This window comes from Thermobia domestica, chromosome 2 (genome assembly GCF_964235325.1).
Source record: "Thermobia domestica chromosome 2, izTheDome1.hap1.1, whole genome shotgun sequence".
Taxonomy (NCBI): domain Eukaryota; kingdom Metazoa; phylum Arthropoda; class Insecta; order Zygentoma; family Lepismatidae; genus Thermobia; species Thermobia domestica.
The window spans coordinates 118,086,204-118,112,255 of record NC_137455.1 but is presented as its reverse complement, the minus strand read 5'-3'; the positions used below and the strand labels follow the sequence as shown (position 1 = coordinate 118,112,255).

The window sequence follows — 26,052 nt, the reverse complement described above, 5'->3', positions numbered from 1 at the left end:
AGCGAACTTTCGTTAACTTTGATGTTACAGTTAGCAACACTGGAAGCAGTAAAAGTGCAATGATTTGATGATGTTTGTGGTTCACATTCATTAAATGAAGAATAAAAGGTTTTCCTGACTTTTTATTATTATTATTATTATTATTATTATTATTTTAATCAAAAACGCTCTCTGAAATAGTAAAATGAGCCACCCCCCTTCTCGCTTTTTTATTCCGAAGTAATCTGAGATGGAAATTACGAATACGAAACACAAAATTTCAAGTTCACTTACTTAAAATGGTCTTCGGAAACAAAATTTCACTGATTATTATTTTTTTTTTTTCCACATGGACCAATCATTTGCTTGCTTGCTGTCTTCGCTAATAGCATGTAACCGTGCAGATGCTCCAATAGGTGTTGATGCACTCACAACTCGTCCAGGAATGGATCCAGGGGGACGATCCCCCCAGAAAAAGAAACTTATTTTATATATAAAACCCATCCCCGAGTTTTTAGCTCTTAAAAGTAGCTCTAAGTAGCAGTATTATAACTCCCCCACCCAGAAGTCCGTCCTGGATCCGCCCCTGCGTAGCACATTGTCGATACCCACAAAACATTTATTTCCACTTCTCTTATGCTCTTCTGGAAACCTGTACCCTGCTGAAGTTCCATGTGGAAGCTTAAACAGCACTTCATCTTCACGTAATTCATGATTTATTCATAATATTTCTGCTACGCACCACTGGTTATCATATGTATATGTATGTAACGAAAGTTCCTTTTTGCAGACTTCTTAAATCTACACTTCAAATTGCAGAAGCTCGATTTTTGGGAAAGCATGAAGTTAGTTCATGGTGACCCGTTACTGCCATAAAAACTTCGCAATTTTCCGAAAGCCAAAGGTGACTTCGTTGAATACCAGTTACCGGTCGCACACTTTCCCATTCTTGCCCCCGTTTTTTTTTTTTTTTTTTTTTTTTTTTTTGCTTTTTTCGGAAGTTGTCGAATTCAGTTCCAGGCAACAAAACAAGAGTAATACCCGGAGTTTGTACTTGCACTATACTCACGAATTCTCCTGCGGTTTTAATACTGTGTATCTGTTTTCGCCTAAGGTTATGCCGCGTTATCACATTCTTTACACACACACACATACACCTTCCCCCTCAATGCCGTCGCAAAGACCCTTGCATGGGCCGGTTTCACTGCAAGAACACTTCTTTTTTCCGACCTGTTTGCATCTCAAACCTATAAAAGCGATTTTTAAAGTGGGATGGAGCACCATCAGAAATCACTGACACGGTTTGGGAAATTCTAGACACTTATTTTCACGTTATTGAGTTGATTTTAGTTTAGCGTCACGTTCAGCAGCGAGGCTATATGAAACGTGGACCTACTGATTAACGTAGAATCCGAACCACATGAGCTCCCGCCGGAAATCGAACCCGGGTCTCCTACGCCAACAGCTTAGCCACGAGGGGGTTCACTTATTTTCACGTATTCGAACCTTTTTCTATAACCTATATTTTCGTTTTTCTTCGAGTATTTTTAGAAACTTGTCTATGGCTATGAATACATGAGCCGAATCTTGTGTTTTGTCGTCGCTTATTACAACAAAACTGTCAGTTGTTTCATATTCCGTGATAACTCTGAATTTCACTTTGCAGAATAATAGTCCACTTTTCAACGAAGTTCACATAAAGTAAAATAGAATTTGTACCTTGAAATTTTATACGATACTTTTCGGTAGGAATTAATTCTCTTTGGGTTTTCTTCATGTGGTCATGAATTCTTAAAGTTAAACCAGCAATGTACGATACGAAAACAGAAAGTGGCATAGTTTTTTTGCAAGATCATTGTTTTCCCATATGGCATACGTAACACTTTCATTTTCATCAGGATCAATAATTAAAGACTCCACACATATTCCGTCCACTCCAGGACATTCACCACATTCTTGAAGAAGACAGCTGTCATTTTCTACGGATCATACTACTAAAGGAAATAGATCACTCATGACAGCTTCAATACAGGCTGCACCTTTGATTTGTTGCAGCGCAGTAACAGCTAACTTAAAATTTGCAAAATACACACACACTTCCGTCGCAGGTTGCGGAGAGACACACTTTAGTCGAATACTATAAAGTTCCGAGTGATCCAATTTTATGCTGGAATTGTTCTGTTTAAAAATCAGTGAATTTCTTTGATAGAACGCGTAAGAAAACGTTTCGATTTTTTTTTAAACTTTGTTTTTTTTCGATCACTGTAATGACATCGCACTTAATTGAGACTTTGTCTGGAGCATTCTAAATCATCACTGAGCTAATAGTTTAGGCATTTTATAGAACAACAGAATTTATTGGTAGGCTTTTTATAGATCATCAGAATTTATTGGATGGCCATTTCAAGTAAACTTAAAATTTGTGTGTTTCGTAATCGTAACTTCCATCTCAGATTACTTCGGAATAAAAGAAAACGGAGGAGAAGTGAGAAGGCTCGTTTTACTATTTCAGAGCCTTTTTGATCAAAATTTTAAAAAAATCAGGAAAACCTTTTATTCTTCATTTAATGAATGTGGACCACAAACATCATCAAATCATTGAACTTTTATTGTATCCAGTGTTGCTAAGTTGACATCAAAGTTAACGAAACTTCACTAACTTCAAAAGGCTGCAGTTAATTCATGAAGCATTGGTGGAGAATGGTATTTATTATTCATGTAAAGTTGAACCATCTGACAAAATTTCAGAATTTTAAAAGGGTTTTTTCGAGAAAATGGCGTCCAAAAATGGCGATTTTTGAAAATTTTACAATTTCTCGAATTTTTTGCGACAAAACGGCTGCACAGAAGGGATAGTTTTTTTGTTTTTTTTTTTTTTCGGAAAGCGGGTAACTAGGTGTTACCAACCGTGAAAACAGAATTTTAAAATTCGAACCGGAAGTACTCGAAAAAAATTCGCAAACTTCGACTTTTCAGATAAACTGACGTTCATTTATTAATTTATGTAGTAAAAGATACGCATGCGCAAACCAAACTATAATAAAATATAGTTTATTTATATCCCTATGTACATACCACAACAAGAATTATAACTCTACCTGTCTCCATAGCTGAATGGTGGGGCTCCGAAGTTGACCATTTTACATGTCTTCTACAATTCATAAATTGTACTTCCCGTCTTTGATGGACCACTACTTGGCGGGAGAATTTTTTTCGACAAAACAAAAAAATATGGGTCTCTTAGAAACATGTCTAGTTGCTATATATATATAAAAAAAAAGTTTCAACGATATCTGAGATGGTGATGGTACATGCTCTGCCTGAATTGAAATGGAAGGCACCTATAAATACATAGGGCAAATTATTTAAACCAAAAAAGCCTGGTTTAAACAAAAAAAAAAAAAAAAAAAAAAAAAAACCATTGTTTTTGCCAACCCTGCGGCAAAGTAAGCTTGTGGTGAATATTGTGTCTGTGGGTTTTCTCAGGGGAAACGAGTGTACATTCCCACTTTCTCATTCCACCAATTCTTCCATTATTATTTATTCGCTGTAATCATCGTCTCCCTTGCCTAAAGGGCATTATCTTGAAACGTTAAATCCAAAAATTTCATTTCCATCCATTAGTGCAGCATTCACGTCGTAGGTTAGTTAATAAAACAGTGGGTTTGAAACACTGCCATATTATGTTCTGTTCCCTGTTGCCGTCTTATACAGGGGGTGCTCTTAACCTATGTCGCGAACCTCTACTTTCACGCTCTCTTCACAGTGACGTCACCAGCGAGGAACTTAGAGCTTGTCGTCTGCTTGGCGCGCGAAGATTTGCTAGTAAGACCACAAACAATTATTTATTTATTTTGGGTTTTTGCTATGTTGAATTGTGTTGCTTTCTTTTCTAGTGGCGTACGTGGACTAATATTATTTAACAGAGAAAAGGTCTATATCTCGGAAGATTTCTTTACGTGGGCTTGGCTGTACAGACATGCAATATTGCAAGATAATGTGAACTTGAGTACGTGTATACATATGTATTTTTATCTGTATTTGTCTTTCATCTCCAAGTGTTGCACATTATAGAATTAGGGATGTACCGATATATCGGTAATATCAGCCACTTTTGGGAGTATCGGTATCGGCATTGGCAAATAAACAATATTTACCGATACATTTTTCAAACTATTTTCAGTTTGTTTAATATTAACAATGACGCTTATATTTCATCTTTTTGTTTTAGAGTTAAAAGTTGTTCCAAATTATTATCAACTGTACAATCAATCGATTTCTTTATGCATGTGTACGCCTTTGATTTGCAGTATTCATACTTAACTGATAGTTTTAGTCTCTCCATGCCAAAATAGTGAAGAAAAGACAAAGGTCCTCAGTCAGGACCATAGGCACCCGAAGAAAATTTTCTAGTGGGAGCCGATTTCCCGATATCAAAGTAAGATAAAGTAAGTTTATTTTCCTTATTCATTTTCATAAATTTCTATGTATGCATGGAGTTCATAATTTAAAATTACTTTTCGATATTTATTCTGCTTATTGGTCCTCTAGATGTTTATTTGAGTTAGAAATCAGAATAAAACTCCGGGACGTCGTGTGGATAGAACAGGTGGGGCTGTTGCCCCACGCCTTGCACCACAGAATGGAAGAGTTTGATCGTTGAGGAAAACTGACAGGTTAACTATTTCTAATTCATTGTTGAGATTAGTGTTGTCCACGAGACGAGACCGAGGCGAGAAATGTCTCGTCTCGTCTACAATTCGAGACGAGAAGAATCTTTTAAATTCGTTTAAATTTAAAAATATGGCAAGATGAGAAACTTCATGACTCTCATTGGCAACACGAGTTCACCCAAGTATTAAACCTTAAACACTGGTTTAGTGTTGCATGGTTCATCGTTAAAAAAAAAAAAAAAAAGAAAAGAAAAGAAAAAAAAACTATAAATAGATTGTAAGAACACAATGAAGAGCATTGAAAGATACACAAGTCATTACACAATATACTCCAATAATAAATATGGTTTAAATGTTGTTATATCTCATTCTTCGTGGATCTCTCGTGACTTTAGGAAGTCAGGACAAATTTTGTACACAAATTTATGCAAGAGGCTAGAGAAACTTCGAGGCGAGACGAAAAGAGCTTTTTTAGAAAATCCATTCTACAAGACGAGAAAACCTAATTTTTCGTCTCGTCTTGATTCGTAACACTAGTTAGCACACAAATATTTAGATATAAACCAAATTCATTTTTCCGGACTGTGTACTATTAACGTCACGAAGTGCAATCATAGCAAATGGTTACATTGAATATAATCTGTGATGGATAGTCGACATGACGTTTAACACGGATGGGTTCCGTTTTAATAGTCATGTGGAGAAGATATGAATTGGCAATTTTAAACTTTAAGCCTGAGTGCCGTATATTGAACAAAATAAATTGCTAGGCATCAAAGGCCTTCCACAACTGAATGCATCGACGATCTATTATTATTATTATTATTATTATTATTACCCATGGTTTTAAGTATTTATTGAGATATTCCTATCAGTAATCACAAAGTAATCTATTTATGCCAGGTGTGGAACTCACCTTATCATTGGTTCCGCAATTACATTAATTCCAGACACCGGAAATTTCAGAGATTGCCCTGGTAAAACACATATTTATCTGCAACTTAGCTTAAATACATTCACAGTAACATTTCAGATATAAATACATTTAAAATGTAATTATAATTCATCAATTATCTATCTCATCAAAAAATAAATGAATGATCATGCAACACAGGTACATCGTTAATTTTCCATAATATAAATTGTGTTAAGAAGATGTTCTATTTATTGCTAGCTTATTATTTATTTATTTGTAGTTTGTGTGTAAGAGATGTTGTGACAGCGAAAATGTTATGCATAAAGAAAGAAAAAAGACATTCTGGCTGCTTCGTACACCTCTATACCTAGTTGCTGTTCCTCGCTGGTGACGTCACGCAAAACGAGGAGCGAAGCGTCTGTGCGTATAGCCCAACCTTTCCTTCTAGTAACCTTGGTCTTAGAGCCGAGAATTGAACTTCCTTTTTCTCTCTAATTCATTACCCTACGCCGATGTCCATCATTACCTTTTTTTTTGCTACTCTCGTGCTGGCATTTCGTCCGATTCTGTTCATTTCTCTGTAAATTTTGGATTTCGGGCCGCCATTTACAGTAGTTAACCCAAAACTACAGTGCATAAAACACAAACCAACTTGTGCTAGGTGGCCACTAAAAAGGAAGAATACTGTCTAATCGAGTGAGAGCAGGGGCGCATTAAGGAGGCTCTCGCGGGAGTATGTTCGTAGAGAGCAGGTTCGTCAGTGATGGTGTGTATACACATAAATGAGGATATTAGGCTCAAGTCATCTACTACCACAGATCTCACGCTGGCAAGACATGCTGCGGCTGTTCGGCCTAAGTTTTTGACCGGCATCGCTAAATGCATCCGGCTCGTAGTTCATCATACGTAGACGGGTTTGTCCTTCAAGGTGTATCCCTTTACCTTGTTTCATAAATTGCAATGTTACTCCTGTTCAGTAAGGGAATAAGTTACGCCCACCGCGTGGCCAGACCGAAGTATCCACCAGTTAAATCTAGTGGTCGAGGCGGTCCTGCCAGCAAGTTAGGTCCTCCCATGCTCTACAGGCATGATGTCCAAGCGTTAAGGCAAGCCCATTTTCCGTTCTTGCTCGCTGTTACTCAGATTCCTGGGATAATCTCACTTGACCTACTGAATCCCACGGTATAACTACAGCTTGGCAGAGTCCCACCCAGTCCGGGAGTCCAAGGCATGCCCGAGGGGATTTGTTCAACCCCGACCCTGACTGCCGAAGTCCCGGGTTCGATTTTCGGCGAAAGAACACAATATTTTAATTTTATAATCATTCATTTTCATTAACCATCCATCTCCTAAATGGCATAACATGGGATGATAAACTAGAAAAGTAAAATAAAATAGAATAAATAAAAAATATCGAACTTCCACTGTATAAAATGTTTATATGCAGACATATTAACCCTTTTCACAAAGCGCGCCCTTTTTTTTTTTTTTTTTTTTTTTTAGTTTAATGAATTAAGAGGCAATGAAGAAAATTAAAAATATGGGAAATTAGCTTATATATTTATAACATGTTGTTAAATAATTAATAACTGGTCTTGTGGACCAGAAATTCGGGTGCACAGATTATGACTTCATAATTGTTGGAGACCCAAATTTATTCACCATACGGAGAGTGTTGGAAACAATTATTAGTTCATAAGCTATCTGACTCACTTTCTACATTTTTTTATATTCTTCATTGTCTTTAAATTATTCACTAAAATTTAAAAAATAATAAAGGGAAAAGCCTTAAGACTGACAAATGCCTAGAAGCCAGGAATTGCAAAGTTAGAGTGAAGAAGAGACGATGACAAACATTAATATATAAAAGTTTTTTTTTAAAGGTAAATGAGGAGAGAGAAGCGAAGTGAACGGACGGAGAGGCCCGGTATTCTCCGTCTCCCTCCCTCGCTAACTGTGCGGTTCCTATCTTTTGGACCTTTGTCACTTTTAATGTATCTGCATATAAATATTTTATGTATTAGAAGTTCGATTTTTTTTTGTTTGTTTGTTTGTTTAACGCCTCATGTTCTGCCCTTTAGGCAAAAGAGTACAGATGATAAATGAAAGTGAATGGTTGTAAAATTAAAATTTTGTGCTCTCTCACTGGGAACCAAACCCGGGACCTCGTATATCAGAGGCACACACACCCTAGCCAGTAGATAACCGAATAGGGTTTGTAAAAGTTCGAGACAAACGTGCAAATAAAATTTTTCTTAGATTATATTGGCTTTAAACTCTTCTGACTCTTGTATCCTTCGATTAGATTTCGTATTTTTGCTAATCTCGGTTAGTACCTTACAAATGTAAATATATATATATATATACCATGTCTAGATTCCTAATTGTTGGATGAGAACGTTTAATTCTGAGTGAAAAACTCAGAAAACAAACACCCACACATCGAATTCACTCAATCGGGATCAAACTTGATATGGTAATTGATTTTTTTTTTTTTTTTTTTTAAAGCGTGTGAAATATTGCGTTGTGTAGGCTTTTATTTTCGTAACTATACACAATCAAATTTCTATATCATAGAACATTGCAAAATCATAACAAACACCATTTTAATTGCAATTCAAAGCCCGTCTTGGACAAAAAAAAATAAGATTAATAAAGGACCATTTTTTAACGAGTATACGTATTTCACTTGTTTTTCAATAATTGAAAAATTACAGTTCGCTCAAAACCGAATTTTCATCTTGTAAAAGTTATTGTGTAGGAAAAGAAATTGAAGAACAAAACAACTACATTTTTTGTGCGTTGGTGTATTAACTTTAAAATTGAGGGTTTGATTCTGCTGTAAGTTTACTTTTCTTTTTATTTCGAGAAAAAAAGTCTCGAAGTTTAGTAGCTTGAAATACACGAAAAAGATCCCTTTGTGTCAGCCAAACACATAATAAAGGTGGTAACGTTTTGGATGCGTGAGATTCAGGCCCACATCTTTTCTTACTTTTGCTAAAGTAACCTTCATAGGCATTGTATTATGGGTATCGGTTAAAACTATACAGGAAACTGAATGTCTGCCCTAGCGAATCAGCGGGCAGTGTATAATAATCTCCTGTATATTTGTCTCGTGTCTTCAGGTAATTTGAATAAGCCCATACAATGTTTATAAGAAAAAAATGAAATTAAGTTCGAGTGTGAACTTTCAGACTGTATAAAATACTTCTCCATCTGTCAGGAGGTTATACAAAGTGATTCCTTAAATTTGGGGAAAAATCCTATTTTGTAACTCGTTTCCGTGCAACACTTGGCGCGCCTGGTCCTGGGTTCGATTCTCTGTGGGTCAAATGGTTCGAAACTCACGTTAAACTGCAGGCCCCGTCTGTATATGACCTCAGTGGAAAAAAAAAAAAAAAATCATTCCTAAGTTTGGAGTGATCGATTCGAAATTGTTTGAGAGTTCCACACGACAAGAGAATAAATTAAATATTACCGTGTTCATGATCGTATAAGCATAATTTTCATGGTCACAATTTTATCAACAGAAACAATAGCACGTCTTCCTTGCTTTACCGTAATATATTAAAACGTTTGGGACTATCAATCAAGCACAGCAGAAGTTATAATTAAGATGCTTTCTATAGATTCGAATTGCTGTCTTTGATTTAGAAGTCTATTTCCTTAACCATTAGACCACGAAAACTTTGCCATGCAGGCGTTGTCGTCTTTGCAGACAATTCCAATCAGTGTTATTATTTGTAATCTTCTACGCTTTTTTTTTTTTTGGGGGGGGGGTCGTTGTCACTTACCTTTAACATTTGCATTTACAACTTCTGTCCCTCTTAAGCATGTGCTTCATTCTTTCACTGCCTCTCCCCACCAAACTACAATTTGACTGATTTAATTCTCATATTCTCTACACCAATCGGTGCAGGGAAGCCAGACTCACAAACAGGTGTACGTTTAATTGTTTGACAGATAGTACAAGCAAGTATCTTCTTTTTTGAATTATGATTGATTGAGGTTTAGTGTGGACGTCAGCATCAAGACAATTTGACCCCGTCATGAGAATTATGTATTCTATATATAGCATGTATGTCCTATACAGCAAATAGATCTAAGTTAGTTCCAATTCCATGAATAGAGTTTCAAAGTTAATAAATTATTGAGTGAATCGTAGCTAATAGATGAAAAGCTAACTATGAATCTAAAAATTTATGGCCCATCTCTTCCAACAGTCTTAGCAAAGTGATTATCCAACTATATTTCAAACACAGAAAAATTCAAATACACTTTAATAACACTGCTTATCTTCAAACATTAGTCAATACGAATGGTCCCGATGGCAGAACTTCCTTTGTCTTTCTGCGATGAGCTTTTGTAAGTCAAAAATTTTCTGCAGGAATTTCAAAATAAAAAAAATAAAGATGATACTATCATGTTTTCATTACAGCGTTACATGAAGCATGGTAAACAATTTTCAGTGGTATCCATAGTTCGAGTTACAACCAGTGAAGCCACATTTTATGAAAGTGTTTTGCTAAAAGAAGCAGATTTAAAATATTTATGATACGATACACCGTATTTTGTAATGAGAGCACTTTAAGGAATTTCCTTGTTTTTTATATCCTGATGGGGGTCCATTTAGAATAATGAATATAAGCTGGTCTGTTGTTCCAGTATCATCACTAAGTCCATCCTTTCCTGCTGGCCTTTTCTCCATCATAGTGGTATATTCAAACAAAACCTCATTAGCTTTACTGCAACAGTATTTGTCTCGGAAATATGTTACTGGAACTTTAAAGAAAGTCTTCAATTCAAAAAACTTTCCTTCATTTCTTGAGCTGGTTACCAAGTCCTGCATAGATTTAATGTAAAGCTTGTATTCAAAAAATAATCTATATCAAAAACTGAAATGGGAATATACTCACAAACCCAAAGAAGATTGAAGAATACAGAAAGAATTCTCTGCTTGCTGAACAGAAACATTACTTGTTGGAAAAGTTAAAATATCCAAATTAAACAAGAATTCTGACCTAAATACTATCTGTTTCAAGAAGCTTGCATCAGCATCAGACTCATGTGTTTTTTTTTTTTTTTTTTTTTTTTTTTTACCAGATCTCAGAATTTTTAAACTGATGAGTTGGTCCATTAGTAAACTTTTCTGTTGGCTATTTTTTTCCTCTGGCAATTTTTCTGCACTGGCGCAGCAAAATTTCTGCGATTACATCGCAGATCGCAGCATGTTCTGCTATGGGGCCAATGGTTTCCAGTTAGCGTCAATAGACTGCGCGTGGACATGTATATGGTATCAAAAAGTACTCAAAATCAACAAATTCAACGATTTAAAAATGTATGCAATAGTGTTTTGACAAATCACAAATTATTTTTCGTTTGAAGGAAAAACTTAATCAGTTACATAGATTAGCTATTTAAAAATTCACCTTTACCCCTGTTGATCAGCATAGATACGAACAAATTCGAAAGCAGAATCGATATGAATTCACAAGATATTTTCGTTTTGTAGATGACACGTTAATTATATATATAAATGATGACTTAATTCGTGCTAGCGTAAAATTCATTACTACACAACTTGGGTTCAATAATAGATTAGATTTCTTTAGACCTCTCAGTTTTCAAGTACAATAACAGATTTTCGATATTATTAAGAAGAGCTTGGTTTTTGGCCATTTCTGTTCACATAAAACCTTCACATTCCAACAAAATAAAAGCTACCATATAGCATTTGGATTGATTTTTTCTTAGAACCTAGAGATTGATAAATTTACAGGCACACACTTTACAGGCAAGCATACCACATTTGAAAAGTGAGAAATTGAATTTTATCATGCATAATAACAAAGTAACTTTAACGAATGAAATAAAAGTTTTTAATTTTTATTTATTATTTTTATTAAAAGATCTTTTATAGTCCATCTCACATTCAGGTTACAAAGGATAGCATCTTAAGTATTTCAATAAAATCTTAGGTAAATTTGGAAAAATGCTGTCTGGATTTTAAAAAAAAAAAATGATTCAAGGATATATCAAATAAATGGTAAATGCTCCGAATATAACATTGGAATGTCAAAAAGAAAGATAGAAACCAAAAAAACATAGTAGAAACGCAAAAATTAAAGATATTACAGTGTCAGATTTCTTGAATACAACATTGGTGAGGGTTAAGTGTTGTATGAATTGTTGTCTTACGTTGAAAGAAATGTGTAGGCCTATGAGAATTTTTTCATCAGTGAAAGGAATGCAAGACTGAGATTGAATAAATGGAGCTTAGAAAGGCAATCGGATAATCGATAATAATATTCAAATAAGGATCTCATATTTTAACAGGTTTGTGCAAGAAGATTCTCGCCGTTGAAATACAGACTTACTTATGGTGCTGCATGTCTTTCTCCCATTTGGTTTAAACAAGAAGCTTGGGGAGGAACAAATAAACATATTAGAAAGCTTGTAGAGAATCGTCATTTGTCTGGCCATGCTGCTGATGAAGTAAAACGACTCTACATTAAAATTTGTGCTCAAGATGCTGTTACCACAAGAATGAAGAATTTTGATGTGGCTACCGATCGTTGAGATCACTTGTGATTCTTCATTCTTGACGACATTAGTACCAGCAACAACTTTTCAGCGTTCATTAAGAGAATTCTAGTGTTATCACACGGAAGCCCTTCCGTTGAACTTAGTTTCTCTTTGTATAAGGAGTTTATTGTAGACAATATACACGAGGATTCATACTTTCGCAAAGAATAGGACATGACGCAAACACGGAGGTGTTCAGGCAAACAATTTATTCATGCAGGAAGAAATGCAAATGCTAAGTGGAAAGAGGCTCTCAGGAGGAAGAAAAAAATCGTTCGAAAGAAAGAAAAAGCTGCTGCAGAGTTGGAAGGACTGAAGAACAAGAAGGAAAAAATCCTCTAGAAGGCAGCAAAAGAAATCAACGAACACATGAAAAATCATACGAAAAAGATCTAGTAAGTGATCATAATAGAAAATCTCATGCGAAATAACGTTTAACAGTTTTCAATTTTATTGTTAATCCTTAACACAATTTAAAAGATAAATCACTAAAATCTAAAATACTAAATATAGAATACTTCTATAATGTAGAATACTAAAATCCGCATTGTTTGTCAGTATTTGTTTCTCGTTGTTAGTATCCATTATTTCGCGTAAAAATCCAGTATAAGTAAATCGTTTGAAGAGTCCAGTTTATATGTGACTGAGAACTGAGTACCTCACAAGTACGTGGTGTGAAATGTAAAATCTTTATTTGCGTTTTTGTGTGTGTTGTCATGTATATTTTGTCGTACACCCTTTACATATTCGAAAATAAAAATATATTGGTTGCATATTTTAGGGGTTAGTGAACAGCAGTTAGTTAATTTCACTAAAACAGTCAAAAAATGTTCCGTTTTGATCTGAAAAACCTGGAAAAGTCAGGAAATTTTAATTGAGATAGTAGACACTCTGTATTAACTCAGTTTGCCACATAAAAATTAAAACAAAAAACAAAATTGTTTGTTACTCATTTTGTAAGCCGAACACATGTTCCAAGATCCAGAAAGGGATTTAGAAACAAAAATCGGAATCACTAAGATTTAATTACTGCTCAAACTTCAACAAACCACGAGGAGATTGGCAAACAATGGATGAAAGTTTTCATCTATACAGAAGGTTGCTCACGATGAAAATATTCGACTTTCGCTGACCCTGCCGAACGACGCATTTAATCACTGTTACGTTCCGATACATCGCTGACTACACTGGGCCTGTGCTTTATAACAGAATCAATTGAACACAATCTGTGGAACGATGAAGGTAAAAGTTACATCTTTCCTGGGAGGGATTCTTTTCTGAATTTTCCGCCACCCTTTGCAGCCACTCATCAATAGTGAAACTGCGTAAAGAAAAGGGTTCAATCATCGGCAAAGCTTGTGTGGATATCATCCGATGATTTGCCCATGAAATCATTTTCAAATTCGAGTGATCTCATTTTCGTCCATGCGGCACATAGTCGGCCGGAAATTGTGTCCATTCCGTTCGAAACCCCAACGCAGAGAAGTTTGGCCATACAATACGTTATCTCAGAAGGGCCAGTTTCAACATCATCGAGAGGAATCTCGCATTGGAAACACGTCAAAAGTACGCGGACACCACTTCACCGAGTATCACATTCAAGAGAGGTTCACAAACATCAAAAACCTATATGAAACATACCTCGCAGGGGATGAGTGGAGATGGGTGAAGGTTGACTCTACCTAAATGAGGCTAACAAAGTTTGATCTATATTCTACTGGCCAACAGAGTTTGATCTGTTTTCTACCGGCAAACACACCCTTCAGTTTGAGCTGTTTTAACTTCGGCTTCATGCCAAGGAAACGTTTTCTCGTCGTGGTAGGATAATGTTGTCGGGGAACGCTTCCACTCATCGAAGTGCCTTCCAACATCAGAGTCAACGCAGCTTATTTCCAGGAGAACGTGATGAACAATCTGTATGACACACACACACATCCTCCACATACATGGTAATAAGATTACAAAGGTATGGATCCACAAGCGCAAAGCTTCCAACCATATTGCTTGATCATCCCAGGGGTTCTACGAAAAAAAAAAAAAAAAAAAAAAAAAATCGAGGATCCCATTTTCGTTCATCCCTCATGAAATCGCCGGATGCCTCACCAATGATTTGGACTTCTCAAAGAGACACTTGCTTCACTCCGTCCCCGTGCCTTACAGGATCTTTGGAAAGCTACAAAGCGTTGTGGCGAGATATTCCTTTCTCATTTTACACAGGAATTTGCAACAGAGAAAATTACGCTGCCGGACATCAAACACAATCAGTGTTGGAGAAGGGGCTACTAACCAGGTAAGTGGTTCAAAATCAACTATGTTTATCATGAGCAACCTTCTGTACAGCATGTCAAAAATAAATAAATAAAATATTCAAAAATATAACAGGTTCAGTGCTGCTTATTATATGATGTAAATGTTTGTTTTAAACTATTAAAGAAGAGTGTAATCATCTGAGTTTAACAAACAATGTTTAATATAGTTTAAAGATTATAACTGCATCTTCACAAAATAACTTCTGTAAGTGAACAAACTTTCTACAATCTAGCACAAAATTGCATACGTGTGTCTAAATAAATAAATAAATAAATAAAATAAAAATACGTATGTTTTTCACAACTAAAAGACTTTAAAAAAAGGAGTCAAGTGATAGGAATTGATATGATCATAGTATCAAGTATTTGACCTCATCGTTGGTACCATTCTCACGGAATAGTGCAAGATGAAATTTTTAAAAGTGAGATAAGTTGTCCAGCTCTGCTAAGGTGGTGTTAGAGAAAACACCGAAACAATAGTGTTAATAGTATATTAAATATTAAATGCAGTAAATAAAAGTGTACTTTTACAAAATAGACAACGAAGTATAAGAAAACTTCTTAATCAGAAATGCAGGATCTTGCAACTAACCAAACTACCAAGCGTTCGCAGCAGACCTCATACAATAAAATATAGAGCCCTACCAGCTGGTCTGGTGGTTAGCGGTGCATCAAAGCGAAATCGGTGCACCAAAGCGAAATCTTTAGTGAATGGGGTCCCACATTCGATTTCCAGTAGGGTCTCGTTCCGAAATTTTAACGCATTATAGTAGTTCGGATTCCAGCTTGAACTGTAGATTCCTGTCTCATATAGCCTTAGTGCTAAAAGGGGACGCTAAACTACAACAAACCAAAATATAGATATACACATGTTAACGTAGGCGATAATGTAAGAATAATAATTTGAAAACTACGGATGATACATAGAATTTAAATCGAGTTAAAACAATGGATACACTCGGAAATTACTTAGCAGATAATTACAAACAAGTACACTTGCTGACGAACAGAGGAAAAAGAATCTAAATAATTATAATTTATTCACTTCGTGGAAAACATGATAATTTAAGAAAGTATTTGCAAGGAAATATACTTGTCATCGTATCATACTTTTTTTTTTTTTTTTTTTTTTTTTTTTTTTTTTTACCAAATTACTTTTGTCGTAGTAGAATGGCTGAATATAGAGCACAAAAAGAAAACATAAATGATGAAAAGAATCATGTTGAATTTGAGTCTAAAACTGAAAAATGGAGAACTCAAAGAACAGATTTCATTTTAAATTTTTATATAAGCAAAAAGGCAGAATCGATTTTATTATTATTATTATTATTATTTTAAGTATTGGGGAACCCCTGTAACCGGGCAGAAGATAACTAAGCTTAATACTGATATTATTGACAAGTTAAAATGGATATAAATCCAAAACATCATCATCGTAAGAAAATATCGCGGCTGTTAATGGAGGGATGAAGATTGAAATGAATATTAGGAACGTCTGAACTGAAGATGTAATCACAAAAATTTTACTAGAACTGTCGGGGGGTCGCGAGCATTCACTTGTGGTGCACAGGGTCCTTGGCTCAATCCCAGCTCGCGCCAAGTGAGCTTTGTGGTGGACAAATACAGTGTGGATGGGTTTTCTCGTGGTTCTCCCGTTTCTACACTTTCTTCATTCCACCATTTAATTCATTTCGCATCATCATCGTCTCCTTTAGCCTAGCCGGCATAACCGGGACGTAAAACTTAGATTGCATTACCAAAACTGTCTTTGTAACCAAAATATTGACTTTCGAGAAATTCGATGAAACAGTTCAAAATTACTTGTAAGTGATTAAAATCAGGGAGAATTTCTGATGTATTGACAAGTGAAAAGTCTTGTTTTGTTTCTAGACACGACAAATGGAACGTCTTTTGCTTCCACATTAATTGGATTCGGTTAACCAAGTTCATCTATCCTAAAATAATTTGTTATTTCCAGAAGTTAAGTTTTTCAGTCTTAATTGCTAGTGTAAATTTGAAATGCTATGAACTGAAGTGATGGTCAGTGAAAATCCGGAAAAGATTTAAACAAATATGTCAGCATTCGCAAATGCGGAACCAAAGCACAACGTGACTTTTCCAGGGGAAACAAAATATCAAAAACCTCTGGTCTTTTATAGACATATGTACTTATGTTTCTCTCTTCCTCCTAGGAATCTTCATACGTTATATATGTAAATTGCTGCCTTGTCCGATCCACAAATGACACAGCCAATGTAGGTGAACAATAATCCACAAGTGAATTACAAATTTATGATTTTTACACCAAAAACGCTTAGCTTACAAAATTGACAAGTGGTAGATTATACTAGGAATGTTAAATAAGAAAGGAAAATTATATTGACCAATAGCAGGAAAGAGTTCTGTTGTTTTAACAAATTAGATATTAGGTGGCAACAACTGTTAGGGTGAAAAAAGAAAGTAAACAACTAATCATAAATGTGCAACTAAAGAAAAATTTACGTATCTATCTTACTACAGCCGATTTTTTTTTTTTAACAATGTAATTTAGTGACGTACATTGGAATAAATTTTATAAATGAAAATTAAACTGCCATTTCTTACCGAATTTAAGATTTAAAATAATACATTGAGAGTTTATATTATTGAATATAAATAAAATACAACTGTGTCTTCTAACTTAAATATGAACAGTACTTATACATCAAAGCGAGTATAAACCCAAGATGAAAATAAATATGTACATAGTAGATAGAGAATAAATATGTAGCAATGAACACTGTAAGAGAGCGTTACAAATGCATGATATTTATGTACTATTGTGTTTACAATGGTTCAACTAATAGTAAAGAGTACATTTTAACTTTAGTAATAGTATAATATCTATCAATTTTAGAGCACTCATATATAGAGTGGTTTTATTAAACAGAATCGTATGGCCTTTTTGTTAAATTTGTAAAGAAGTATAGTTAATATTACAGAGATGGAAAGTTAATTGTGTGTGTGTGTGTGTGTGTGTTTAATAAACTTACAGTCTATTAAACCTAAATGTTTCGTTCGTAATGTAATATTTTGTATGACAGATCGTCTCGAAAGTTCATAACATACAAAAGATATGCATTTTGTATGTGGAACTGTGGATGTCATTATTTGGGCTGTTCAAGGAAATTCAAACATGCATCATAGTTTAACATTATTTTTTCCCTTTTATTAGATGAAATGTTGGTGTCTTAGCCAAAATAACTACATGGTCAGAAGATGACCACAGGATTACGTCATATTGCAACAGAGCCTGCAAATTTGAATCAGAAATATTTTGGTATGGACAAAAAGAAAAGTCCTCGACCAAGAAATAAGATAAAGACTGTTGCAGGCCACACATCAGATTCAGTAAGTAATTTTACTACATTCCTCCTCCTCAGCATGGATCCTAGCATGGTGTTGATTGATGTAGGTGTGTATTGTTTTCATGATTAATTTATTATTGTTAGATATAATAGCTTTGTAGCTTATCTTTCGTGTAAATAGCTAATAAATTAATGTATCAATAATCCTACCTACTTTTTTTTCTGGATTGGAAGATGTACCTAGCATAAACCTGCACGTGTTTTTTGCATTCGAAATTTCAAATGTTGCCAGATAAAGATATGTATTTCTAAAATATGTTCAGGAAGGTCATTGAGAAAATATTTTTAAGAATTCGGGTATGGTCAGTTACGATTACAGTTCAATATGAATCTTGTAATAACAGTACTTTTACGTTATTATTTCAATGTTAAAATATTCGCTATACTAAAATACAGAATTACTAATACGTACAGAATTACATGGAGAAGTGTTTGCTTGAAGATGTTAATAAAGTAACCGAATCCAAACTGAGACTATCGATTCTAAAATGTGAGTTTGAAAAAATATTAGAGAAAATCAAACACGGCATTGCTCTATGAGTAAACGGAGTACCAATTGAGATTTTAAAACTACTATTAGAAGAAACGAAGACAGAACTATAAGCTAATCAGAACGTAGAATAACAGAACGAACACTGTCATTTCAGTACGATAGAGAAACGTACTTATGCTTGGGAAGTGCAATTACCTCAGACGGAAGAAGTGCAAGAGATGCAACACGCAAATCGCTGAAACGAAGCTTGCATTTTAAGACTTCTATTCGAAATATTCTCGTACGAATCTCAGAGACATGGACATTGAAGAAGTTGGAAAGGCAAAGTTGTAAGTGTTTGATGTGTGATTTTAGAGCAAATGCTGTGTATGTAGAAAATACTTCTACTAGAGCACCTAAATGAGTTATTTAAACGGGAACTGTAACCATCGGTAAAAGTCTATCTCAAGTAAGAGAGAGAATTTAGAACAAAATGTTGCAGACCAACATAAAGGTTAAAAAGAAAATATTATGAGTGAATCCTGAAACATGGGGAAAATTTATTAGCAGAAAATAGAAAAATTACGTACCCAGTTGGACGTTTCTCGGCTTCTTTTCTCTTCTTTAATTTTTTTCTTCCTGATCTTTCGCATGCCCTGCTTAATGCAATTATCGTACAATTAACACGTTTGTATTGTATTCATTTTTCCATTTGAAAAGGATTCAGAGTGCAAAGCCTCGTTGTAGAATCTGTTTAATATACAGCATAATTAATGGAACTGTATGTCTATTTGTCGAACCACATTTTTAGAACCTATATTTGGAAATAGGCAATACAGATCTCCGACAGGATGCATATTCGACCATCTTTATTAAGATGTTTGGTGCTTGTTTTAGGACCCCTACACGGTCTAGTTGAGTCCATTTAATTTAAATTTTAATAAAGTATATACAGATAAATGTTGTAATATATTTGGTACACAACTCGCTCTAAAACGAAAAGAGTAGGTAATAGTACAATAGAAATGCATTGAAATGTAAACAACAATATTAGTTCAGAGTTTTTTTTTTTTTTTTTTTTTATTTTGCTTTACACAACACCGAGATTATGAACGGTGGGACTTACTAGGCTTTGAACCACGGACCACGCTTGGATCCGGTGCAGTGCACAGAGTACCATGAATCAACAAGCTGCTTCTTACCACGTTATACCGTCCTCCAAGAGACCTGGATAACATGATCACACCTTCAGGAATATTAATTTTTAGTATGTAGCAAGAAGAGTTTATGCATGATGCAAAGGCCATGTTAGAAACATCGAACCAACCATGTTAAAAACAATGAACTAGTTGACAGGTTATATTTAAATTAATAATTAAATATTTGCTTACTGACAATGTTATTCTGTTATGACTGGAAGTATGAGTCTTTTCCGCATCCACACCGGAAATATGTAAGACTTCGCTGTCATATACAGATAGATCAAATGATAAACAGCTACAGTGAGTGAGAGGTCAATTTCTTGACAGTTTAGTTTCTCATGTGTTTTTAGCAATATGTTAAAGACAGTTGTTAACTTTTCTCTTTTTTAAACAGAAGTTAGAAGAAGTTGATTGTACTTTTGTTGTCTAAATAGTGAAATGACCAGTAAAATAATACAATAGTAAGAATAAAAATAATGAAAAACAAAACTTATTTATCTGGATGTAAAATCCACCGAACTGAACAGAAGATATTTCGTATTGATTATCAGTAGTTCATGCTGCATATTAGATTGTTTTTAACCTCATTGTATCCTACAAAAATGAGTACAGATTATCTGGTCACTAAAAAGTTTGTTTGTTTCTTTCGACTTACATGCATTGTATTGCGTTGACAGGTAGTACAAATTAGAAAGATAAATTTACGATAGAAGAAATAAAATAGCGTATTGTGTTAATTTCCTAATTAAAGAAAATATAATGAATTTGTAAATGTCAATACGTCCAATTGAAAGTAAGTGCTGTGAGCTTCGATAGACTTTCGCCAGATGAGTTCATATGACATTGTATATATATCTTTTGTCCTGCAAGCATCAGCATGTTTCCAAGTGGGTTGTTTGATTCTTCGCTTAGTATAATCTAGATCATGATGTGAGGGGCATAAAATATAGTAGCATCATTTCTCTCTGCATTTGTATCTGAGCTTCTGTAGTTGAGTTCCAAATATCTTTCGTTTCTCTTAAGTATATATATATTTTTTTTTAATTTTTTGTCATGTTTTTTCTTTCGCATGACTCTGAATTAGGAAGTTTTTTTTTTTTTCCCTAAAGCTTTCGGTAAATGTGCAGTCCATTGACAATTAATGTGAGAAATCTATAGAAATAGACGTACTATTGCGCTCGACAGCCATTGCAAGGTGAAGCATATATTGCTTTTAATGAATGGTTACTTTTTACACATTTAATTTTTCAACCCTGCATTTGATACATATGAATCCAATAACGCTTCCGTTTCTAATGCGTTTTGACCATTATAGATATTTAGATTTCAATATTCTTGTTTTTTATGTATTTATTTATTGTTATGAAATTTATATATGCTTAAGTCACAAATCAGATTATAACAGATTGGCATCGTTTATGGCAGTTTTTCTGACAATATCATATTTCAGAATGAGTAATTGATTTTTGTTACGAGGCACTAGTAATTATAGATATATCTTACAAAGTACAGAATTAGTCATAATGAAGGAGCGAGTAACTCGTATTTATGAGCTGTGATTCATCCATTGAACAAACATCATGCATTTTATAGTAGGATTTTCTTCTTGAAACAAAGATGAAATTGGCGCATTTAACCCCTTCTGAGAATCTTAAGTTCTCACATTTTTATTTATTAATTTTAAAATGTGAGTCGAGTAGTTTACTGCTATTTTTAAGTTGAGTTTTATTTCATATTTAGCACTGGTTCAATGCAGTTGCGTTCCTTCATTATGAATAAACTTGTATAATGTTATTAATTTTTTATGGTATGAAACATAAAACATTTGTACGAAGTCAATTAATATCTAAAACCATTTTGTTGCAACATAGAATTCATACTAATATTGAAATTATTTGTATTAATTTCTTCTAAATAAGAATAGAAAATAAATATGGAAGAAACAGCTTTAGATTAAAAGTATTGACGACAATAATCCCAGTTCAGATGCTGTTCTTACATCGATAGTTTTAAGAAGTTTAAGATGAATTATAGTTTAAACGGATTTAGTCAAATTTATAACATACGTACATATTTGCGGGAGTATAGGTCGCACCTAAACTTTTGACACGAAATTATAGAAAAGTAAATCTCGAATATAGGCCGCACTACTAAATTTACGAGCAAGTTGTGTGTTGCAGCTTTGGATGTGTGTATCAGTCATCCATTCAAAGCTAGTAAAAGACAATTCTATAGAAATTACATAATGAACAAAACAACTTCGACACCAGGAGGCAGTTTGTAACATGTATCTGTGTCAGAACTGTGCCGTTAGATTTTGGCTGCTCGGCGGTCAATATCGGAAGAACTTGTCATGAAAAGGTAAAAAACCTGGAATTTTCAGTAATTTTGATGAGACTGACGACACCTATGTGATAGTGACTCTGAGCAGCATTTTGGATCATCTAGTGAGCGTGAAGAATCAGACGTTGGTGGTGCTGAGATGGTGGGAAGTGATTGCGCTTGACTTGGGTGGGTACAAACAAGCTGACGCAGTTTTGATAAACAAAGTTGCTTTTCTTTTTTTCAAGAACAGGTACTGTAAATAAATATACCGTATATATTATATATACGGTATAACAAAGATACATATTCCTGTTAAGAAAAGTATCAAGTATACAAGTGATTTTTATGCCAGTTTTATCGGTATTATCGGTACCCAATGAAGGTGTCAATTTTTGCGAACAAGATAAGTTTTTCTGCTATTTTCTTCTTAAGTCTTCGATGGTTTACAAAAGTAACTGCAGTAACTTGTAATGGTATTAATTTCAACCCTCAAGATACATGTACATGACATAGGCCGCACCATGATTTTTCAAGCCAAAATTTAGGGGAAAAAAGTGCGGCCTATATTCGCGCAAATACAGTATTTAACCCTAGAATTACCAGGCCCGTATCTGATACGTGAATTACCACGGTGGGTCAAATCCGCCTACATCGCATTGATTTAATACAATATCCGTTGAATTTAAGTCAACTTGAGGTAAACTAAAAACAAAAATATTGCAAATTGTTATATTATTGAAGCAAGTAAATGTTAAAAAATTTAAAATTTGAACACGCGTGCAAAATTTACCCCCTCCCGTCTCTTTCTTCCCCGCTGTATTTCCCTATATTCATTTGATTTTATTTAAATTTACATATCATAGAAAACGTTCTTTAAGATATGGCCCGTCATGAAGAATGAAGTCCGTGATCGTATGTTACAAATTTACTTCTGATCTGTAAACGTTCATCTAAATAGTATAATAACCTAAATGCAATACATTAATTAATAGGAATCCCGGAGCTCAGTAGTAAAGCATTTACCTTCATTTCTGATTCGATCGTGAATCATGGTAAGTTTGCAGTGGACAGCATAGTTTCATTTTTTCGTGGTTATCCCGTTTCCATCCACTTTGTCGCTTCAAGTTTCTACATCATTCGCTTGCATTTATTATCCATCTCCTTGAGCTTACTGAACAAAACAATGAGAGATTATAGTCTTATTTTTATTTAATATAATTAAAGGATGCTTTGTTAACAGTGTTAGTATAGATAATGTATTCTTGTTATTCGTATCTTTAATATCTTAAAGATACTATAATAATTTGATTATAATTAAATTTAAAACGAATAAAGCTCTAATATTGCAACTTTGTCAGTCTGGTATTAAGAAATTGATTATAATTTTATTATAAAATTTCGTTTAATATTTGGGACTGCAATCATGTTCAAAGAAAAGCAAGATATGAAGAATATTACCCAACATCGTGAGACAAATAGGTATTTAAATCGGGAGGTAGCGAAATTCGGTATGGAATGCCAGAAATAACCGTGTTGAGAAGAAATATACCTACAATAAGTTGTGGAGATTAGTTTTATTAAATTGAATCATATAAGTCGATTAGAGAAGAATTAGTTAAATGTGTCAGTTATTGCGTTCTATAAATTTCCTAAACAGTTTCGCCATATTCGCGTGCCATCGTCAGTATGTTCTTCATTGAAAAATCATCTCACGCCTCAAAATGAAATGCTATTTCGCACTTTTGTATCCACAGAATTGAAAAATAGAGTAAGGTCACAAAACTTCATAACCAGATTTTTTGTTCTTCAATCACTTTTGTATAAACTACAAGATATAAGCTGCTATTTTCTGTATTTAAAAATAAATAAATAAATAAAATAAATGAGATTTACATGAAGGAAGAAAGCTTGCAAAAATATACCACGTATTTTGTGCGGAGAATTTTACTGTAACAAGACTTTATAAGCAAGCAATGACGACTAAGACTACGTTTATGATTAATAGGCTCAAGGCTATGAATATTACATTTTATAAACTATATATATGAAAAACTCGCGTTGTCAATAAATTAGATTGGTGTTATTTTGAATTGCATGAGCAGTTGCTGCTGATAAATGTTGAGATCTTAAGTGTTAATTTAGTATTGGCATGTGAAGTTGAGTGTTAACAGAATTTATGTAATGCAAGTACGGTGGATAAGAAAGTTGTAATGTAAAGCTTGTGAATATATATGATAGATGTAGTAGTTATGGTTATGCGAATACGACAGAAGTAGATAATTACTTGAAGATAGAGACTGATTGTGGTTTGCAAAGACTTGTTATTTCATATAGTTGCGGTCGTGGAGGATTGATAGTGCAATAAAAAACAATTTTTCATTTTTTCAGGGAAAAAGTAGTTTTCGTTCTAGGTCTTTACAGGGAATCTGTGCAGTGTTCCCTGTAAATCATAATTTTTCTGGCCCATTTTGTGTGGGAGTTGACATTTGAGTACCAATTTTACAGTTAGTTCTTAGACTTCCAAACTATGCTATGCATAAGTGTTAAAAATCTTGTATGTCAGTCTTTCTGTCGTCAGATATCAGAGCAAAAGCGGTAAGAGATATCAAGAAACGGCTTTTGGAATCCATTCAGCGCCTCAAGAATAGGTCCCAGATTTCCCGTTAACCCTCTGTTCAAATCAAAAGTGGTAGAAATCAACAGTTTCTAGTTTCAACGTTGATCGTCATAGAACAAAAACGATAATAAGCAGCAACAAGCTGCTGACACAGATTCAGCGCCCCAAGAATGAGTTTTGTCTCGACTTTTATCTGCCTGTTGAAACCGGAAACGGTGAAAATCTATGTTTATCGATTACAACACAGGTTGCATAATGGATAAAACAGAATAATTAGCGATATGCAGATTTTTGATATGAATTCAATACTAAGAATACGTTTCATCTCTGATTATATATATATGTTTCAACCAGAAGTGGTAGACATCAGTTACCACTTCCTGTTTTTTTATGTTCTTTTGTCAAAATATTATGCAGGGTTCTTACAAATTTGGAAAACAGGGAAAAGTCAGGGAAAATGAAACGAAGGTCAAATGTCAGGGAAAATTGTGTCTAACCTGGAAATCAGGATAATTGTTTTTTTTTTCTTAGAAAAAGAAACTATTGCCCGTCTTACCTATTTAAGATAAGCCAATAATTCAGTCATTATTTGTTGAAAGAAACACTACAAATAAATGATTTTCGTTGAGTTTTATGAGTTGTATTTATAGTATGTAAACTTATTAAATAAAGTAGTTATTACTTCATTTACAGTTGTACACAGCATTATTTCTAATATTAAGAATGCAATTTATGAAGTTGTTTTGATTTCTTACACCACGTTATAAGTGGTGGGATTTCTTTCTGTTGGGAACATTATAGTATAGAAGTACTGTTAAATAAATGAGGGTAATTTGCTGTTACTCAGTGCTTCTTCACACTGTAATAGACTGTAAACATTTTTTTTTTAAAAAAAAAAAAAAAGAATATATGATAAAATTTAAATACCGATGTCCAATGAAGAAGACTGAGGGCAAGTTCTAGAGGTTAAAAGTAATCTGAACGCCCCTAAGAATGTGGATATAGGATTCGGGGCAGAAAAAAAAAATGCATTTGGAAGTTTAAAGATGTCAAGGAAATACACAAGGACAGTTTCTTCAGTGATTGGCAAAAATTTTTTGATAGGCACTACTTGAAAAATGTCCTCTTAGATATCCTCTTACTCGTGCCATTTCATACCTTAATACTGAGGTTTTCTTGCATAAACTTAAAATTGCCTGGATAAGGATGACGAAGTGCTTGGAAATACTCCATCAGTCGTTTCGTCTCGATGATGATAAAGCAGAGCTAGTTCAGAAAGAGTTCGAATCTTTTCTTAAACTGTCTAAAACTGTGTTGGCGTCTTATTTTAATTCAGATGGAAGCGAAACACAACTTGATGTGTTTTGTAAATCAGTTCTAAGTGACAGAAGTGAATTCAAACACTTGTGGAGTCTTGTGAAAATGATATGGATTATTTCACATGGAAATGCAAGTGTAGAGTCTGGTGTTTCTATTAACAAAAGTTTATTAGTAGAAAATTTGCAAGATACTTCTTCAGTAACCCAACAACAACTGGTAGATGTGCCTGCATAGGTGGAATTAGATG

General features: G+C 34.2%; 1 protein-coding gene across 5 annotated transcripts in view; it reads left to right on the top strand.

Moving 5' to 3' along the window:
* LOC145674976 (oxysterol-binding protein-related protein 6-like) overlaps positions 1-26,052 on the top strand; it is a 172,582-nt gene that overhangs the window by 6,095 nt on the left and 140,435 nt on the right. For all 5 annotated transcript variants that reach the window (XM_081745318.1, XM_081745335.1, XM_081745328.1 and 2 more), the window contains exon 2: positions 17,677-17,852. In XM_081745318.1, coding sequence (XP_081601444.1) covers positions 17,721-17,852 — 132 coding nt within the window. In that variant the 5' untranslated portion in view covers positions 17,677-17,720. The remainder of the gene's footprint in view (positions 1-17,676; positions 17,853-26,052) is intronic.